This window comes from Stegostoma tigrinum, chromosome 2 (genome assembly GCF_030684315.1).
Source record: "Stegostoma tigrinum isolate sSteTig4 chromosome 2, sSteTig4.hap1, whole genome shotgun sequence".
Lineage (NCBI taxonomy): Eukaryota > Metazoa > Chordata > Chondrichthyes > Orectolobiformes > Stegostomatidae > Stegostoma > Stegostoma tigrinum.
Window position 1 is genome coordinate 23,268,918 of NC_081355.1, and position 19,108 is coordinate 23,288,025.

Sequence of the window (19,108 nt, forward strand, 5' to 3'; positions counted from 1 at the left end):
TCCCCTATAAACTGGGGAGACAAAACACAGAATCAGTGACTGCTTTGCCAAACACCTGTGCTCTGTACATAAAAATGACCCCAAGCATCTAGTTACCTGCCACTTCTAACATGCCACCATTTTTGTCTCTAGTGTGCTGTAGTGCTTTAGCAAGGCTCAATGCATGTTGGAGGAACAACACCTCATCTACTGCCTTGATATCTTAAAATCTTCTGGACTCAACGTTGAAATTAATTATTACAGTAGGTCAGCCCCCTTTTTCTATGTTTCTTACCCTTTCCCATTCACATCAGTGTCCTGTCTTGTATGGCTGGCTCACAGCAGAGCAACCCATTTTCAACCATTTCCACTTCTCATTTGCACACTACCTAACATTTGTCTCGTTTTCGGCTTATCATCAGTAGTCCCTTTTTGTTTACCCTTCCTTTTATTTTCTCCCCCTCTTTCTCTCTCTCTCTTACCCCTCCCATCCCCCTCTTGGTCTTGCTGCACAACTTTGCTGTCTGTCTGGGTCCCATCTATTTTTTCCCTCCACCCCACCAACTACATAAGTATCCGCTTTTCGCAGCTATTTTCAGGTCTGACAAAGGTCATTGGACACAATGTTAAGTCTGTCTTTCTCTTTGCAGATGCGGCCAGACCTGAGTTTCTCCAGCACTGTCCATATTTGTTTCAGGCTTCCAACACCTGCCATCTTTGTTTTTATTACAGAAATTTGCCTCTGTCCTTAGTATTGATAAGACTAATGTTAATTCTGCAAAACAATTTTATTTATATGCTAAATAACTGACCACAAAAGTCAGGAGAAGCAATAGGACTTAAGCAGGATGAGAATATTATGTTAATGGATGATGAGCCATCAAAATTGAAGTCGTTGGCTTGTATTTTCTGTTAACCTTGTGCTACTCATAACCAAATCCTCAAAAATTTGATTATTTATTGTTACGTGACTTTGAATTATATAGCCTTCAGTGGCACAATTTTTAATTTCATGAATTAAGTCATTTTATATGCCATGACCTTATCAAGTTTGTAAACTTAAATGAACATGTGTCATCTCAGGACTGACTAGCGAATATAATGGTAATTTGACACGAATGCATTGGGAAGCCATAGGTTGTCCGGTAACTTCTAGCAGCAAGGTTCAAGTTGGTTAGAAATTTGATAAGCCTTTAGAGTAAATATTAGTCACGGTCTTCGTTACGTTTTGTGAAAATTACTTTTGTCATTGATTTTATCAAGGTTTAAGACACTAGTTTCACACCAATGTTTCTCATTCTCAAATTCAGACGTTATGATCATTCTTCCTTAAACAGTTCTTTACTATGATTGCAGATGGACAGAATTAAAATAACTTGTTACTCTGGTGGGTTTCACAATGCTTGATTCTAAGAAATTGTTCTTATTACATTGTAGGAACTTGTCTTAAGGCTACTTTTGCCAATTAGATTTTCCCAATCTAAATGAGGATTAAAATCTTTCAATTATTTCAATACCTTTCTTATTCCCTCATTAGTTCTTAACTTCTATGCTGCCGAACGCTCTTGTTATGGATCCTGTAAACTACTCCCACCTATTGACTTCTTTCTGTTGCTTTTCTTTAAATCTCCAATCAAAATGATCTACACCTTGATCTTCTGAGTAGAGATTGTTTCTTGTTCAAGCATCAATTTCTAGAAAAGATCAGCATCAATTTGGAAGATAGCACTATGTTCAGTTAACTGTGATAAGGAATGAGTGGTTTGGAGATGGAGTGCTAGTTTGCAAGTACAGCAGAGTTTAGGGGTTTTTTTTGAAGAATAGGTGAGTTGATGGGAAATTTGAAGGAAAGTAGAAATGTACTAGACCAGAGAGAATAGTTAACAGTATTGTTTTATGTTGGAGGAAGGAACAGCAGATTGGTGTCAGCGGTTTTTTGAAGAGGTGACAAAAAAGATTTAAGGCAGACCAGTAGACATTGTCTATATGGACTTCGGCAAAGCATTCAACAAGGTTCGGCATGATAGGCTGGTTAGTAAAGTTAGATCACATAGCGGGAGCTGACCAGTTGGATACAAAATTGGCTTGAAGATAGGAGACTGACGGTGGTGGTAGAGGGTTGTTTTTTGGACTGGAGGCTTGTGACCAGTGGTGTGCCACAAGGATCGTTGCTAGGTCCACTGCTTTTCATCATTTTATGTAAATGATTTGGATGTGAATATACGAGGTATGATTGGTAAGTCTTCAGATGACACCAAAATACGTGATGATGTGGACAGTGAAGAAGATTATCTCAGAGTACGAGACATTGATCATTTGGGCCAATGGACTGAGGAGTGACGAGTGTAGTTTAATTTAGATAAATGAGAGATGTTGCATTTTGGTAAGGCAAACCAGGGCAGGACTTATACACGTAGTATAATGGTAATGACCTGCGGACTGTTGTTGAACAAAGAGATCTATGGGTGCAAGTGCGTAGTTCCTTGAAATTGGAGTCACGGGTGGTGAAGAAGGCATACGGCATGCTTTCCTTCATTGCTCAGATCTTTGAGAATAGGAGTTGGATGTCATGTTGCGGCTTTACAGGATGTTGGTGAGGCGCCTTTTAGAATACTGCACACAGTTCTAGTCTCCCTTCCATAGCAAAGATATTGTCCAAGTTGAGAGGGTGCAGTAACGATTCATAAGGATGTTGCCAGAACTGGATGGTTTGAGTTATAGGAACAGAATGAATAGGCTGGGTCTATTTCCCTGAGCGTTGGAGACTGAGAGATGACCTTACAGAGCTTTATAAAATTATGAAGAGTGTAGATAGGGTGAATAGCCAAGGTCTTTTATTTCCCTGAGGTTGGGGAAGCCCAAAACTAGAGGGCATAGGTTTATGGTGGGAGGGGAGAAAATCTTGAAAGGACCTGAGGAATAACTTTTTCACGCAGAGAGTGGTGTGTGTATGGAATAAGCTGTCAGATGAATTGGTGGAGCTGAGTGAAATTGCAACATTTAAAAGGGATCTGGATGGGTATAGGAAGAGAAAGGATTTAAAGGGATATGGGTCAAATGCTAGCAAATGGCACTAGGTCAGATGGAATGTCTGCTCAGCACAGATGAGTTGGACTAAAGGGTCAGTTTCCATGCTATATGACTCTATAAATGTGTTTGAAGGTACAGTGGGTGGATATCATGGACTAAATCTCAGGGCGGGGTGGGGGAAGGCCAAGAGGAAAAAAACTATTTCAATGGGTTTTTTTTGTGAAACAATGATTAGTTGTAGGTTGTGATCCTACGGTGCTTGTAGAGTGTATATCATGGTGGCTTGAGGCTGAATTTCCGTGAACACCTGCCTGGCACCACGACTTGCAATAAAGATTTGTGCAGTAAAAGCAGAAACTAAAATCCAGTTTAAACTGTTGCTAATCTTTTTTTCTGGAAAGATTGGTAAAAAAATTTGGGACAACCAATTCTGGAATCATTTAATGATCAGTATTTGCAAATAGAAATTTAAAAGTTGCTTCAGTTTAATGAAATGTCCAGTGAAAACCATGGCTGCAGATCAAGAATGCTGACTTGGTGCCAGATGCCTGGCTCTTTCAGAGGTTGAATGTCCATCCATTGACATTTCTCATGTGCAACAAATTCTACCAGCATAGTTTGCAGAAAGACAGCAATTGTCTTCAGCCTAATCCTACCTTTAATTAAATGCTTGAATGTTACTGCAGAAGTAGCTGTTCATTTTTGATGAATGCATTTGAGTATTGCTGAAAAAAGACACCTTTTGCCAGGGCTTCTCATCTTGCAGTGAGAAGGATTGTCATCTATCTTGTTGAGTTGTATCTGATGTAATGTTTGTATATATTCTTTGTGTGCAAAGTACATTGCCCTATTTTATTAATATATGTAACTTCCAGTAAATGCAATCTTAATTTCATTGTCAGCCTAATTCCCAACATGTGAAGGATTATTTAGCAAAGGTTGTCTGAGCTTGAATCGCATCTTGTGTTGGACACTGTTTTGAGCTTGCTCTTTAAGTGTGGTCAGCAGTCTTCTTGCTCTGAACAGTTGAAGAGGTAGGCGTTTGATATAATCCACCACTCTTTGGGACATATGGCCTATGTACCTGACATTATGCCAGCACTGAAATGCATATACCACATTGCCCATTTGGCTGATAAATGACCATCTTTTTGGCTTGATGGTAACATCCTGTTGATGACAAGCACCACTCATGCTGCGTTCATGTAGCTACATGGAACATCCAACCTCCTCTGTTGAGATACATTACCCTTTCAGGTGAATCTCAGACTGGGCAGTTTTTAGAACTAGAAGTGACAGCCTTAGGGTCATTCATGGGTTTATACAGTATCCAGCAAGAAATGATCTGATTGGGGTAACTGTTGCCGTATGGCATTGCTCTGATGTACCTTAACCAACACAACTTGGAAGGCAAATTGTTTGGGGTCTGTAGTGATTAGAACCAGGTGGATGTAAGTGATTACAAGATCCTCGAATGCCCCAGGTTAACAACCCCAATCAGAAAGCCCTGGCTGACCAGTATGAACAGGGGTTTAGAATCTCCTGAGTGCAGGGGACTGACTCTGAGCTGGCTGGCCTCAGCCAGTGTACTGTACACGTGTAAATAAAGGGTGACTTTGTGATGGGATACCAGTCTCTAAAGTTATTTCAAGGTTGTATTTCTCAGGTTACCAATAAGGTCAATCTTTTAGCATGTGGAACTGTAAGAATCCCAGTGCAGATATTGACCTGTGAAGGTAAGTTTACAGGAGTAGAGCAGTATTGCAAAGCCACAAGGTCAACTCGGGCGTATAGATCAATGAAATGGCAAAGGGACAGAAATAGCCATCTTTAACTGTCAGTCTTCATCTACCTGGTGCATCCCCCCATGGCCATGCTTCTACAATCAGTCCAGTTGCCAGCCAATCATTACTCTCCATTCTTGCTGCATAAATTTGTTTCCCTTTACTTGCAAGTTGTATTTCTTCCATATGTCCTGTGAAGTGCAGGATGCAAAACTCCAGTAAACTGTTTTTCAGCAAGTCATGATCTCTACCGCTAAATGATTATAACTACATTTTGAAAATATTTCTTAGTTTTTAAATGCTAAACCAACTCATAATTCCCACATTGGGTCTGAATATCAGAACTGTGGAGGGGTGTGCATTTCATTAAATTTTCAGAATGATTAAGTGAGTTGCATTGTTTCTGAAATTGAATTTTTACTTGGCGCCCTTGACTAGGAAAGAAATTTGAGTCTTGTATTGATACGAGCAGAATCAAGTAGTTAGTGATATTTCAAAATCGGTGCAATCAGTATATAATGGAATTATGCATTATGCAGACACTTCTTCCTAGGCTGTCTCTCTTTGTTCTTCCTATAAACGTGACTTTGTCAGTTCACAATGAAACAATGCAAACAATAATTTAAATAATCTATAATTGCAACAAAGTAACACCAGATCAGCTCCAGATGCACTACAAATGTGTATAGATGTCAAATTGGAAACGTATTTCAGGTGTCATACCCATGAACATCTGTTTTGTCCTTTTCATAAAATGCATTCGAATATCCCTGTAAGGTACTCTTGTTTATAAATCCACCAGATTTATATATTTGAGTAGAAACTTTTCAGTTGGCCATTTTTGTTCTTCTAACAGGTATTAACACTTTTAAACAAGAGGCTTACGTTCTTAACATAAACTTGTTAGAATATTTAACTGCTACAATGGCTAGCTGAAGTTGAATAATTTACTGCACAATGGTTAATCTAGAACAATGTATAGCTTTATAATGCCAACCCATAGTAATGCTGAACAAGTCAGAGCAGTTTGATAACTCTGGTGGTCAGTCACTGAATTGTATAGTTTCAGAGACCAATATATTTTTACTGAGGCAGGTTATGCACAAGTGGACAGAATTCCAAATTGGATATAACATGAGATAGTAGGAACTGCCGATGCTGGAGAATCTGAGATAGCACGGTGTGAAGCTGGATGAACACAATAGGCCAAGCAGCAACTGATGAGCAGCAAAATTGGCGTTTTGGGTCGAGACCCTTCTTCCGATATTGGGGAGGGGAAGGGGATTCTGAAATCAATACGGAGAGAAGAGGAAGCGGATAGAAGATGGATAAAGGAGAAGATGGTTGAGAGGAGACAGGCAGGTCAAAGTGGCGGGGTTAGAGCCAGTCAGAGCCAATATCCATTTTAAGCCTACCAACTCCCACAACTACCTAGAATACTCTCTTCTCACCCATCTTCCCGTAAAAAGGCCATCTCCTATTCCCAATTCCTTTGCCTCTGCTCCCAAGATGAAGCATTCCACTCCCGAACATCCCAGATGTCCTTTTTTTCAAGGACCGCAACATGCCCTCCACAGTGATCGAAAATGCCCTCGACAGTGACTCCCACAACTCATCCCTCACACCCCCTACCCGTAATAATAACCAAAACAGAATCCCCCTGGTCCTCACATAGCACCCCATCAACCTCCAAATCCAACGCAGCATCCTCCAACATTTCTGCCATCTGCAATCTGACCCCACTACCAAAAACATTTTTCCCTCCCTACCCTTATGTGCTTTCCGGAGGGACCACTCTCTCTATGACTCCCTTGTCCACTCCACACTCCCCTCCAGCCCCACCACCTCCGGCACTTTTCCCTGCAACTGAAGCAATGTTACACCTGCCCCGATACCTGCCCCCCTCACCCCCATCCCAGGCCCTAAGAAGAGCTTCCACATCAAATGGATGTTCACCTGCACATACTGTATATACTGTATCCACTGTTCCCATTATGGCCTCCTCTGTATCGGGGAAACCAAGCTACATGCTAAGCAACCATTGCTGTTCTCACAGGATATGAAGTAGGTATTCACAATGGAAAATTTGCTCAAAAAAATTGTATATATATTTTGAAAATATGTAGCACCTACTGAGAAACATGAGGTATAAGCAAAACTTAACAGGATTCAGTTTACCAAAGCAAATGGTGGACTGATCCAAACTAGAATTATCTGTTGCCATAAAACTTCAAATGGATGCTAAATAAAGTAACATAGATGAGCTATGAAACACAACAGAGAATTTAAATGTCAAAAATTTAAATGTGCCAAAAAAAAGCAACATTACATCACTGTGAAAGGCGTAATATGCCTTAGGTTCCAATTGTTAGTTGCTTGATCACAGGAGTTTTGAATAATTCCTTCCATTAGTTTCATGTACTAATTCAAATGTCTTGGGCTAATTGAGCTGAGATGCCACTTTTGTTCAATAAAACACTAATGTTGAAGGCAATAAAACTACAAAGGTCGAAATCCTCATTATTCTCTGCCAAAAACTGTCTTTACTCCTCTCCTGCTCTTCCACCAACTGCATCAGTTAATGTGGAAAAAAACGGCAAAGTGTGGAAGTGTACAGCCATCTAATTTGGATTCAAAGAGAAAGGGATGAATTTGAAAGGCCAGTTTCTGAAAGATAAATTGGAGTTGTGTGTAGATCACTTGTTCCCAAATCTCCTTGGAGGTAACAGCTCTACATCTTGGCACTCCTGGTCCAGGAGATCAGACCGGACAACTTATCCCACCCTAAGCATTGACGACTTATGTGACATCCTGTCAATCATCCACCTGGGATGTATGAGATTATATCTAACCATGATCAGAACTTCCAAGTAAAAGAATTTTCGAAATAGTGAGAATCTAGGAGGTGAGGGGTTCAGTAGCCCAAAAACAGAAATCACTAAGGTATTGCATATGTCAAAAATAATTGGTTACAGAAATGTTGGCCTTTACCTCAAGGGGTCTGAAACAGGAAGAAAAAGCTCTAGAAGTTGTGTTAATTTAAAAAAAACTCATGTTATATCTTGGCCAAGCAGCATCAGAGGAGCAGGAAAGTTGACGTTTCAGATCGAGACCCTTCTTCAGAAATTGGGGAGGGGAAGGGGATTCTGAAATTAATAGGGAAGGGGGGAGGCGGATAGAAGATGGATAAAGGAGAAGATAGGGTGAGAGGAGATAGGCAAATCAAAGAGGCGGGGTTAGAGCCAGTGAAGATGAATGTTGGTGGGGAGTTAGGGAGGGGATAGGTCAGTCCAGGGAGGATGGACAGGTCAAGGAGGCGGGATGAGACTGGTGGGTGGGAGATGGGGGTGGGGCTTGAGGTGGAAGGAATGGTTAGGGAGGTACAGACCTGCTGGGCTGGTTTTGGGATGCGGTCAGGGGAGGGGAGATTTTGAAGCTTGTGAAGTCCACATTGATACCCTTGGGCTGCAGGGTTCCCAAGCGAAATATGAGATGCTGGTCCTGCATCTTTCGGGTGGCGTCATTGTGGCAATGCAGGAGGCCCAGGATGGACATGTCATCTGAGGAGTTGGTGGGGGAGTTGAAATGGTTCGCGACTGGCTTGATTCATGCATATGATAAGGTAGTGGCTGCAATGTGGTTTGATGTCTGTATATAGGATAAATGCTCAGAGTTCTTAGAGAAAATGACACTGCTCTAAGAAGAGAGGTCTTTCCTCGGTGGTGTAATTTGCTTTTACTCACTTGTGGGACTTTGGTGTCCTTATTGAGTCTTTATGAGAAGTGACTAAATTGGTGGGAAACAATTGTCCATTGGATGGTAGTTGTCTAATTTGCAGAGAAAACAATTTCCAATTCAAATCACATTTGTATGTGGACATGGATCACCGTTCCTTCGTTGTCACGGAGTTTAAATTCCAGTTCAAAAAAATGGTGCATCAGCAGTTTCTAAGGATGGATAATAAAGTCTCATCTTGGTGGAAACATTCCCATATCCTAAGAATGAATATTTTGAAACATTGATTTATTGTGAACATGGATATCATTTATTTCATAAAAAAACAAAAGTTGTTCATTTAACTTTGTTTTGGTTAATGTGACAATTTTACAAGTTAGAAAATGTAGATTTTTTTTCAGGCTCTATATCAAAAGCCTGAGCTATATTATTATGTGATGATCTGCAATATAAAATATTAAAATCCAAAGTGTAACATTGGTGTATGGATTCAAGACGTATGTAGGTCTATAATACAATTTATTCTATCTGACTAACACAGATAATGTGTCCATTCAAAGGTAGATTCCCACAACTGATTTGTTATTTGGTAGAGTTGTGTTGTAGGCCAGTATTTCATAACATGCTGGAACATTAAGATTCTGTGTTGTTATAAGAGAGTATGGAAGGACTGCAGAGGAGATTCACCAGGGTGATGCTTCGGATGGACATTTCAACTATAAAGAAAATAAAGTGTGAAGCTGGATGAACACAGCAGGCCAAGCAGCATCTCAGGAGCACAAAAGCTGACGTTTCGGGCCTAGACCCTGCTGCTTGGCCTGCTGTGTTCATCCAGCTTCACACTTTATTATCTTGGATTCTCCAGCATCTGCAGTTCCCATTATCTCAACTATGAAGAAAGGTTGGGTAAGCTCAGGTTATTTTCATTGGAGCAGAGAAGGTTGAGGACTTATTCAGATGTAGAAGATTGAGGGGCATGGAGATGCTGAATAAAAAGTAACGGCTCCCATTACTCTATGTAGAGAACGGGGGGGCACATTTCTAAAGTAAAATTTGGTTTAGAGAGTACTGAGGAAAACATTTTTCACCTAGTGTTCTGGGTATCTGGAATGCACTGCCTGGGACAGTAGTTCCAGCAGGTAACCTCACAATCTTTTGAAAGATTATGTGGATGAGTGCTTCCAGTGTCACAATATCCAAGGCTGTGGGCCTGGTAGCAGTGTGTTTTTGGCAGTATAGACTCAACGGCCTAAAGGACCTCTCCTATACTGTATGATTCTACAAAGCAAAGCATTGTTGTGTAAATGTGGTCGGTGCTCTGACATTTGTTTTCAGCTCCTCTGACTTGAATAACAAATGGATTGTGGGTGTTATGAGAGGATTTTACTAGTTGACATCTTTGTGCAAAAAGCAAAATTGAGTCTGAGCTGGAGGATTCCAAGCTTGAATCAAAGATACATACAAAACATCAGAAAATTTTTTAAAGATGTCAAGTCTGTTCTATGGTCAGAAGGTTGTGGGGTGTTTTGATCAAAATGCTGAAGATGTCAAGGGGGAGAAAACTAGGTTAATTGAGATAAACTCTTTCTGCAGGTTGGGGAGAAGAGAACTTGAGGGGCAATGTTTAAAAATGATGAACTTAACATTTTGGCACCAAAATTAGGAAAGACAGCTGCATGCTAGAACTCACTTCTGCAGCAGCAATTGGTGCTTGATCTATTTTCAGTTTTAAAATCAGAGGTTGGTGGGTAACTGAAGTCATATTGTGGGCCATTTTACTTCTGTAATGTGGCTGTCAGCACTCTCAATTTTAAGATGCTCTTTGATCAAATTTTTTGGCAAGTCGTGAAAATGCAGTAATAACTACTGTTGCCCCATAAGCATTTTGATTTATTCACAGCGGTGGTATATCAATAACAGATTTGACATCTCTTAAATTTCCTAATGGTTTGTTGTATACATTTTCGATTCAAGTCTGGCATCCTCTAGCTCAGACTTATGTTTGCTTTTTGCACAAATATATCAATGAGTCAACTGATTCCACTGTTGGTAAATTAGTTTCTTTTGGACACCAACTCTTTTTTAAACAACCGGTAGTCCTAATTAGATAAGCATAGTCATCAAAGCAAATCTGATCACTGTTCACTGTAAAAGTTTACACATAGTAGACGATATGTGGCAGCAAGTTCTTATTATTGTTATTATTTCCAAAATGCAGCTTGCCCAAGTGCACATTTCATGCATTAGAAGGAAGTTTGATAAGCGGAATGCTTTTGTTTCTGTTCTTGAGTGCTGTTAAATTGACTCAAAGTTCTTGCGTAAGACAATATAAAGAAAAAAACAAGAGTCTGTTTTTCTACAGGCAGTTGAGTGCAGTAGCAAGGCCTACAAAGTATACTGAAAGTTCTGCATTTGATGTAAAAGTGAGATGATATTGATAGGTTTATAGTATTTTGGTAAAGTGCAGTAATCATCTAACTAAAACAAAAATGACCAGAACTGTGAAAGAGGATGATTTATGTCATTAAGTGCTTCAGTAGCTGGTGAATAATTTATCCTTAACTAGAATATGCACCAGTGACAAATTTGCAACAACATTCTGATTTTTTGATTCCTCTCTGGCCATTTGAGATTCAACTTGTGTGCGCACTTGATCATTTCTTAAAATTACACTACTGTGACCTTTTTCTTTGAATTGTTCAGCATCAGTATAATTTAAACTGTAGCATGAAACTTAATGTATTTTATTTTAATTCCTGAAGACTTTGCCTCCGTTTTGGATTTGGAATAGTTTACTGCTTTGTATAAAAATTAACATACTTTGAAGGTTTTTCTCCTCCTCCACCCTTCTCCTGGTCTCCTGACTGCATCCCCAATTCTGAAGGTATTCACTCCTTGATGGGTTATGGTTCCAAGGCAGCAGTGGCTGCCTGATATATTGCACAAGATTCACTGTAGATAGAACCCTCATGATCAAAAAACTTCCAACGAAACAATGCAGACAAACACAAACCTGTTTCCCATCGTAGGCACCACTGAATAAAGATAAGTGGGATTGGGATACTGAGACAACTAGAGTAAACACTTTGGCTTTTTTTTGTGATCATAGGAGCAGAAGTAGGGCACTAAACCTCTCAAGTTTGTTCTTTCATTCAGTGAGATCATGCCTGACTCATAACCTAACCACTTACTGATTTTAAAATTGAAATCAGATCTAGCATCAGTTGCTGGTCAGAAATGAGTTCTAGGCCTGCATTCCTTGCATGCAGCAGTCTTTCTTGATTTTGAGGTTGAAATGTTTCGTTCATCATTTTTAAATAATGCCCCAAGTCCTTGTCTCCCCAAACTGCAGAAATAATTTCTCAATTAACCTTGTTTTTCCCCTTAACATCTTGAGAATTTTGATCAAAGACCCCACACCCTTTTGACTTGTAGGGTATATAACTTTTGTTTTTCTAATTTCTCCTTGTAGCTTAATCCTTTTGTGTCCATTGGTATCATTCTGTTAAATCTGTACTCTGATCAACCAAATGCCAGTGTGCCCTTGACTTTGTAGAGAACTCAGATTACTTCCACCAGTATTGATGTGGTCTAACCAGGAGTTTGTAGAGCTAAAGATCAGGTCTGTGACCTTTATTTTGGAGTAATGTAATCTTCTAAATATAAATAAAGACTAGCATTCTATTGGCTATTTTGATATCCTACATCTGTTTGTGAAATTTTACCACTGTGTGTTCCTGGGCCCCTGAAATTTCCTCAAATTCAACTATTTATTGCTTTTCAATGTTAATAAAGTTCCCTGTTCATTCCTTTTTCAAGCCTCCTATTTGCCAAGATTGAAATCCATTTGTATAGTTTTCCCATCCACTTAATTTATCAATCTGGCCTTTTGCCTTTATGCCTCCATTTGTACTGCTTGCTGTGCTACCCACCTTTGAGTCATCATCAAGTTAGGAAATGTAGCATTCTTTTCCATCATCTCAGTAATTAATAAAGACTGTGAAAAGCTGAAGCTCCAGAAATCTGTTCCTTGAACGGCATCATTAATACATCTTACCAATCAAAGTTCCAGTCCAATATTCCTGACTGCAATCACTCAATCATTTTCCTGAGAAGATCATTAATTGTATTCAATTTCATAAGCTTTATTTAATGGCCTCTGGCAAGAGACTTTACTAAATCCCTTCTTGTAATTGATAGAAGCAACACCCATGGACATCTGCCTATCTGCTACTTTTGATACCTTCTTTAAAAAAAATTCAATAGGTTCCTGTAGCTTGAGCACCTGTTTACAAATCCGTGAACAACCAAGTGAAAACTATCAAGGTGTTCTATCACTCAGTAGTTAATTGTACATTCCAACAATTCCCTGGCAACAAATCTTAAGCTGATTGGCCTATAAATTCCTTGGTTTCCCTTTCTCACCTTTCTTCTCTTTCTCTTCTTTCTTAACTGGAATGACATGCATGATCTACTGACCTAGAGGAATGGTGCTTCAACAGAGAGTGTTTCTAATGTAGTGGTTAGGTATCGCAAATATGCCTACCTATTTCCTTTTAAACCCTAAGTAGAAACCCTTGGATAGAGAGGGATTACCACTAATTACTATTTAATTTTTTGGTTACCATTATTCCGCTGATGTTAATTTTGGTGATTCCCAGCCTCTCTCTTGATATTCATTTCTTAATATATCTGGCATTCTGACTTCTTCATCTGCTCTGAATACTGATGCAGCCTTTGCCAGTATTAATTTTTAAAGAGCCCCACATTGCTCATGACTGTCCACTTTACACTAATGTAAGACTTAAGACTTTGGTTTGTTTTCAGACTTAAATAAAAGTTAATTATAATTCTGGACCAAGTTTGAGTGAGACAATCTACAGTTTACAAGTCTTGATTAGTTATAAGACCCATTCCATGAACAAGCATGTTTCACAAGTTTTAGAATTTAATAAGTTTATGGTAAGTACAAAAGAAATGATACTTAATTTTTTTTTTAAAAAGTTAGATTTTCATTTTTCATTTTTTTGACATGTCCGTCACTTTGTAGGATCATCCATTGTACAAGAACTTATCTCTCTTAACTTAACAAATCCACACATCTTCACCAAGGTAAGGTGGCACCAGTAAACAATTCATGCATCAGCTTAGGGTCACACTTTAGTGATTTATTATCATCCCAAATGTCCCAGTTGATACATTTTTGAATGCTAAAGGTGAATGGGGTGCCAATTAAGTGACTGCTTTGTTATGGATGGTGTTGAGCTACTTGGGTGCTGTTTAAAGTTATATTAAGCAAGCAAGTGAAAAGTATTCCATCACACTGTTTGCATGTATTATGGGTAGTGGGCAGGCTTTGGGAAATCAAGGAGTAGGTGCAAGGTATCATTGAAAGCACCATTAAGTGGCACATACTGAGCATTAATCTGCTTAGCGATGCTCAGCTTGGGTTCTGCACGTAATACATGGCTTGAGACATCATCACAGCCGTGGAGCAAACATGGATGTTGATTTGGCCTTTATATTGTCCAAATAGCCACTCTTGATGTGAATCAAATGGTGACTGTTAACAGGTTACTTGGCTATACAGGATGAGAGCACGCTCAGTGATCTTTTCAAACAGTGAATAACTACCATGCTGAAATGTGTCTTGCATATGGTTAGAGGCCCACCAGCTGTCTGAACCTCAGGAAGCATCTGCACGAGGAGAGAAAATGGAGGCAAGGGCAGAACAGAGGCTGGAGATGTGGGGTTCAGGAAGGCTGGAGTTGAAGATATGGAGCTTCTCCACAGCATTGTTTGCAGAGTAAATCTCTAGCCACTGCTTCACATAGCTCATTATGCTGCCCAGGGAGAGTCCCTTATTGGGACCGAAGCTGTTGCTGAAGCCCATTGCTGTCACTGAAGAAGAAATGATCCACCTACTTCTCCAGATTCATGTCACTATCCAGCTTTCAAAGGCCTTGAATTGACCCTCAGTGCTTGTGCTCAATGCAGGATATAATTCAGGCCACTGAGTCATGGATTCTTCTTCCTTCTGATAACACCATATTTTTAGATTGCTTTATGCTGTTTCTGAATGAAATCAGATTCCTCTTCACGTGAGCATGCTGTTTGTGCCAATGGAGGGAATATTTTCAGCACCTGCAGTTCTTGCCTAAAGTACACAGTTACGCTGTACTTCATTGACTCTAGATAAGTAGTTTTGTGAACCAAGCCCCACTATTGGGTGGGGCTTGGTTCACAAGGTTTAAATTACTGATTTTAATCACTTATATGGTCAATTTGTCTGTCTGTGACCACTGTCTAAGATGAGAGAAATTCAGACCAGGTTTCATCAATAACAATAAAACAAACATTGGTTAGATGATAAGTTTGTTATAATAAATACACGGTAAAATATATTATTAATTACTAAATGTAAACTTAAACTATGCTCCCTTTATTCCAAACGTGATTATTTCATTCACAAGTAAGGCGGACAGTTTTGCTGAAATAGTGTGAGTGCAAAACCTAGACAGAAAGGAGAAAGTTCTGTGGATCAAGATTCATAAGATTGTAGGTTCCACAAAGGTAAAATGAGGTAACTTTCAAAGTTCTTTTGGTGTTAAGCAGTGATATTCGGGTTGTCAAGTCTGACGATAATCATTTTTGTAGCCGTTCATTTGGACTTCGAGTTTTCCTGAGTTAGAATTCTTTCTTTTCTAAGGCTTTTAAGAACAAAGAAAATTACAGCACAGGAACAGGCCCTTCAGCCCTCCAAACCTGTGCCGATCGAGATCCTCTGTCTAAACCTGTCATCTGTTTTCTAAGGGTCTGTATCCCTTTGCTCCCTGCCCATCCATGTACCTGTCCGGATACATCTTAAAAGACACTATCGTGTCTACGTGTACCACCTCCACTGGCAACGCATTCCAGACACCCACCACCCTCTGCGTAAAGAACTTCCCACGCATATCTTCCCTAAACTTTCCTCCTCTCACTTTGAATTCATGACCCCTAGTATTTGAGTCCCCCACTCTGAGGAAAAAGCATCTTGCTATCCACCATGTCTATATCCCTCATGATTTTATCTACCTCAGTCAGATCCCTCCTCAATCTTCGTCTTTCTAATAAAAAAATCCTAATTTACTCAACCTTTCTTCATAGCTGGCGCCCTCCATACCAAACAACATCCTGCTGAACCTCCTCCGCACCCTCTCCAAAGCATCCACATCCTTTTGGTAATGTGGTGACCAGAACTGTACGCAGTACTCTAAATGTGGCTGAACCAAAGTCTTATACAACTGTAACATGACCTGCCAACTCTTGTACTCACTACCCTGTCTGATGAAGGAAAGCATGCCATGTGCCTTCTTGACCACTCTATTGACCTGCGTTGCCACCTTCAGGGAACAATGGACCTGAACACCCAGATATCTCTGAACATTAATTTTCCCCAGGACTTTTCCATTTACTGTATAGTTTGCTTATGGATTAGATCTTCCAAAATGCATCACCTCGCATTTGCCTGGATTGAACTCCATCTGCCATTTATCTGCCCAACTCTCTAATGCTGGCTTTCCTCCGTGCACAATCCAGCAGGTTTCTAGTCATCTGGAGATTTGAATGCAACTGCCCTCAGACCATCCCTCAAACTAGCATGAAGCAAATCCAAAAGCTGTTGCTGGGCACTTTTTTTGGGCCAGGTATATTTGGGCTTAATGTGTCTGTCAAAATACAAAATCCAGCTTTTTGAAACATTACATGCTGTTGTGTAACTGTTCAGTGACGGATCTGCTTTTCCTGTGAGTTTAAAAAAAAACTCCAAACTTCCAATTTCCAGTTTGTATCTCCAAATAATATAAATGTAGTCCTTGCAGTTGATTGTTAAGGCAGACTTGTGATGTTATGTTTTACAGACCAAGTGATAAAGGACATGATCATGTGCAAACACCACAGAAATGTATCTTTTGAACTTAAATAAGACCTGTGATCATTACTGTTGTTGATAATGAATATTTACAGATAATTTTCTGAACAATGTTCTCTGCTCTGACTTTACAGTTTCTAGATTCTCTCTGTGGTAATGAGAAGTCTTCCCATATGATATACAATGGAACTCTATTGGTACATGTAAGTACTATTTTAAAATATGGCAATGTTGGCATAAGCAATAATTACATGTACAATAAACTATCACTCACTTCACAATTATTCTCACTGCAGTGATTTCAATGTTTTAGGCTACATCCAAACGCCCATTTAATTTTTGAATAAAGGTCTTGTGGAGATATGGGATACTTTTGATCATAATTTTGTGATTTTTGCTTAACTGCTTCCACATTAATCATGGTACACCTTGAAAATGAGCTCATTATTGTTGTCATTTTCCTTTTTTTATAAGTATTTATCTCCTGAGAAAAAACTGCTGTTAGCTATCATTTTATCCATCCTGAGGATCCTGCCTCACTGCCATTAGTTTTTAATAAGCACTCCTCTGATACTGCTGCATATCTTTACCCTTGTCATTTCCACTCTTGATGAGCTAAAAATTTAATTACAGTTCTTTTTCTTAACTTTCATTTTAAGGATGTCAGTGTGCTGCTTATAAAAAGATCGGCATCTGCATTTTTTTTCAGCTTTGGAGATACCTGTAGAGCTAATAACAAAGCATGTTTCACGTTGGCACCTGAGTGCTTGCTATATATGTAACTTATACAGTGAGTTTAAATAGTTGATTCAAATCTGTAAGTTGTATAACATCATCTTGGTTTGGTCCTTGGGAACAATATTGGTCACAAGTTATAATTGCTTCCCAGTTCCCATTTTGCAAGTGCTGTTATAAGAATTTGGAACCTGTTTTAATGAGTTACCATAAACTAATTTATGTAGCACATTTTTCTCTCTCAATGTACTAAACTATTTTGCAGCCTAATGTAACTTAAGATGGTACTCAATTTGTGCATAAGATCCCACAAATACCACAAATAATAATGTAACTGTGTATGTTTTTGTAATGTTTACTGAGGAATATGTCTTGACCTTGCTGTTTTGCAAAATAGTACTGTGGAATCTTTCATTTCAACCTAAGCTATTTTTTTAACAGCACACCTGAAAGATGATACCTCTGACTGTGCAGCACACTCTCAGTACTGCTGTGAAGCGTAATCAAAAATATTGTATTCAAAACCCTGGAATGGAACTTGAATCCACAATCTTCTGCCTCTGAGGCAAGAGTGCTACCATGAACAGCCAATAAATTGCAAAGTTGTGAACTATTTAATTTTTTTGTAGGCAGCTAATGATGTAATGCAGTGACGTGTAAAAGAGGCCAGTGCATTCTGCAATGTGTATTTTAGCTTACTTTTAAATTTATAAGGCTATTAATTCAACTGTTTTGCTGGATGTTGGCTATTTACTAATGAAAGAAATATTTCATGGCCTAATGAATTTTCTTTCATTCCAACAGAATAGTGATTATATTTATTATTGTCAAAATCTTCTTCTACATTTGCTGGTATCGCTCAAGGCAGCGACAACTAGATGCTTATCTAAGCAATCCACGGAATGCCCAGATAGTGATTGTCGGAGGCAGGGCCTATCTACATCAACTCTGTGAACGGCAAAATGTAAGTGGCTATTGTTCCCTGTTTCCTTGTGAAGCATTGTGTGCAATTTGAACATAATATGCTTTTTGTTGAGAAGACTGAGGCAAAGATGTCACTAAAATTGTTGAATGTAAATTTAATGACCATATTCCTATAGGGTGATGAAGATTATAAAGAGATGAGGGAAAGGGATAGTGATGAAAGAATAGGTACTCTTCACAGAATTCTAGAATTCTTATGGTATTTCCTTTATTCCTGAATGTTTCATTAGGATTGAAGGCTTCAATTTTCAGTAATGTTGAAATCAAAATTGATCCTACCATCTTAATTCAATGATTGCTTGATTCTTCCTCAGCTTTTAAAATTGAACAATAGAAATCTACCAGTTTATGTAGACCTTCTTTTGTAAAATATGGCACTTGAAAATTTGTTTTATTATTCTTTTTAGAATATTTCATAATTATGTTTGAAAATCTTTACCTATTATTGAATTGTACGTGACTGTCAAATATATGTTGAAATAGTTGGTCGCAGTTTACTCAGGGTTTGCTTCAGAAGTCACCCCATACTGCATGTTCTTAATGCAGTACCATGGTTTTGTTTCTTTGTTCTGCTTAATGATATTGATGTGTTGAATCTCAACCTCATACCTTGTTTCACTATTAGTTTTTTTGACCATTGTTTCCATCCTTTTCCAAATTTAACATTTCAAATTCAACATCTGTGATGCATCGATAATAAAATGTGAGGCTGGATGAACACAGCAGGCCAAGCAGCATCTCAGGAGCACAAAAGCTGACGTTTCGGGCCTAGACCCTTCATCAGAGAGGGGGATAGGGGGAGGGAACTGGAATAAATAGGGAGAGGGGGGAGGCGGACCAAAGATGGAGAGTAAAGAAGATAGGTGGAGAAGGTGTGGGTGGGGAGGTAGGGAGGGGATAGGTCAGTCCAGGGAAGACGGACAGGTCAAGGAGGTGGGATGAGGTTAGT

General features: G+C 39.1%; 1 protein-coding gene across 2 annotated transcripts in view; it reads left to right on the forward strand.

Moving 5' to 3' along the window:
- The window catches only part of si:dkey-118j18.2 (uncharacterized), a 57,319-nt gene that overhangs the window by 29,115 nt on the left and 9,096 nt on the right, over positions 1-19,108 (forward strand). For both annotated transcript variants that reach the window (XM_048549661.1, XM_048549653.1), the window contains exons 2-3: positions 16,575-16,643; positions 17,980-18,139. In XM_048549661.1, the coding sequence (XP_048405618.1) occupies positions 16,624-16,643; positions 17,980-18,139 (180 nt within the window). In that variant the 5' untranslated portion in view covers positions 16,575-16,623. The remainder of the gene's footprint in view (positions 1-16,574; positions 16,644-17,979; positions 18,140-19,108) is intronic.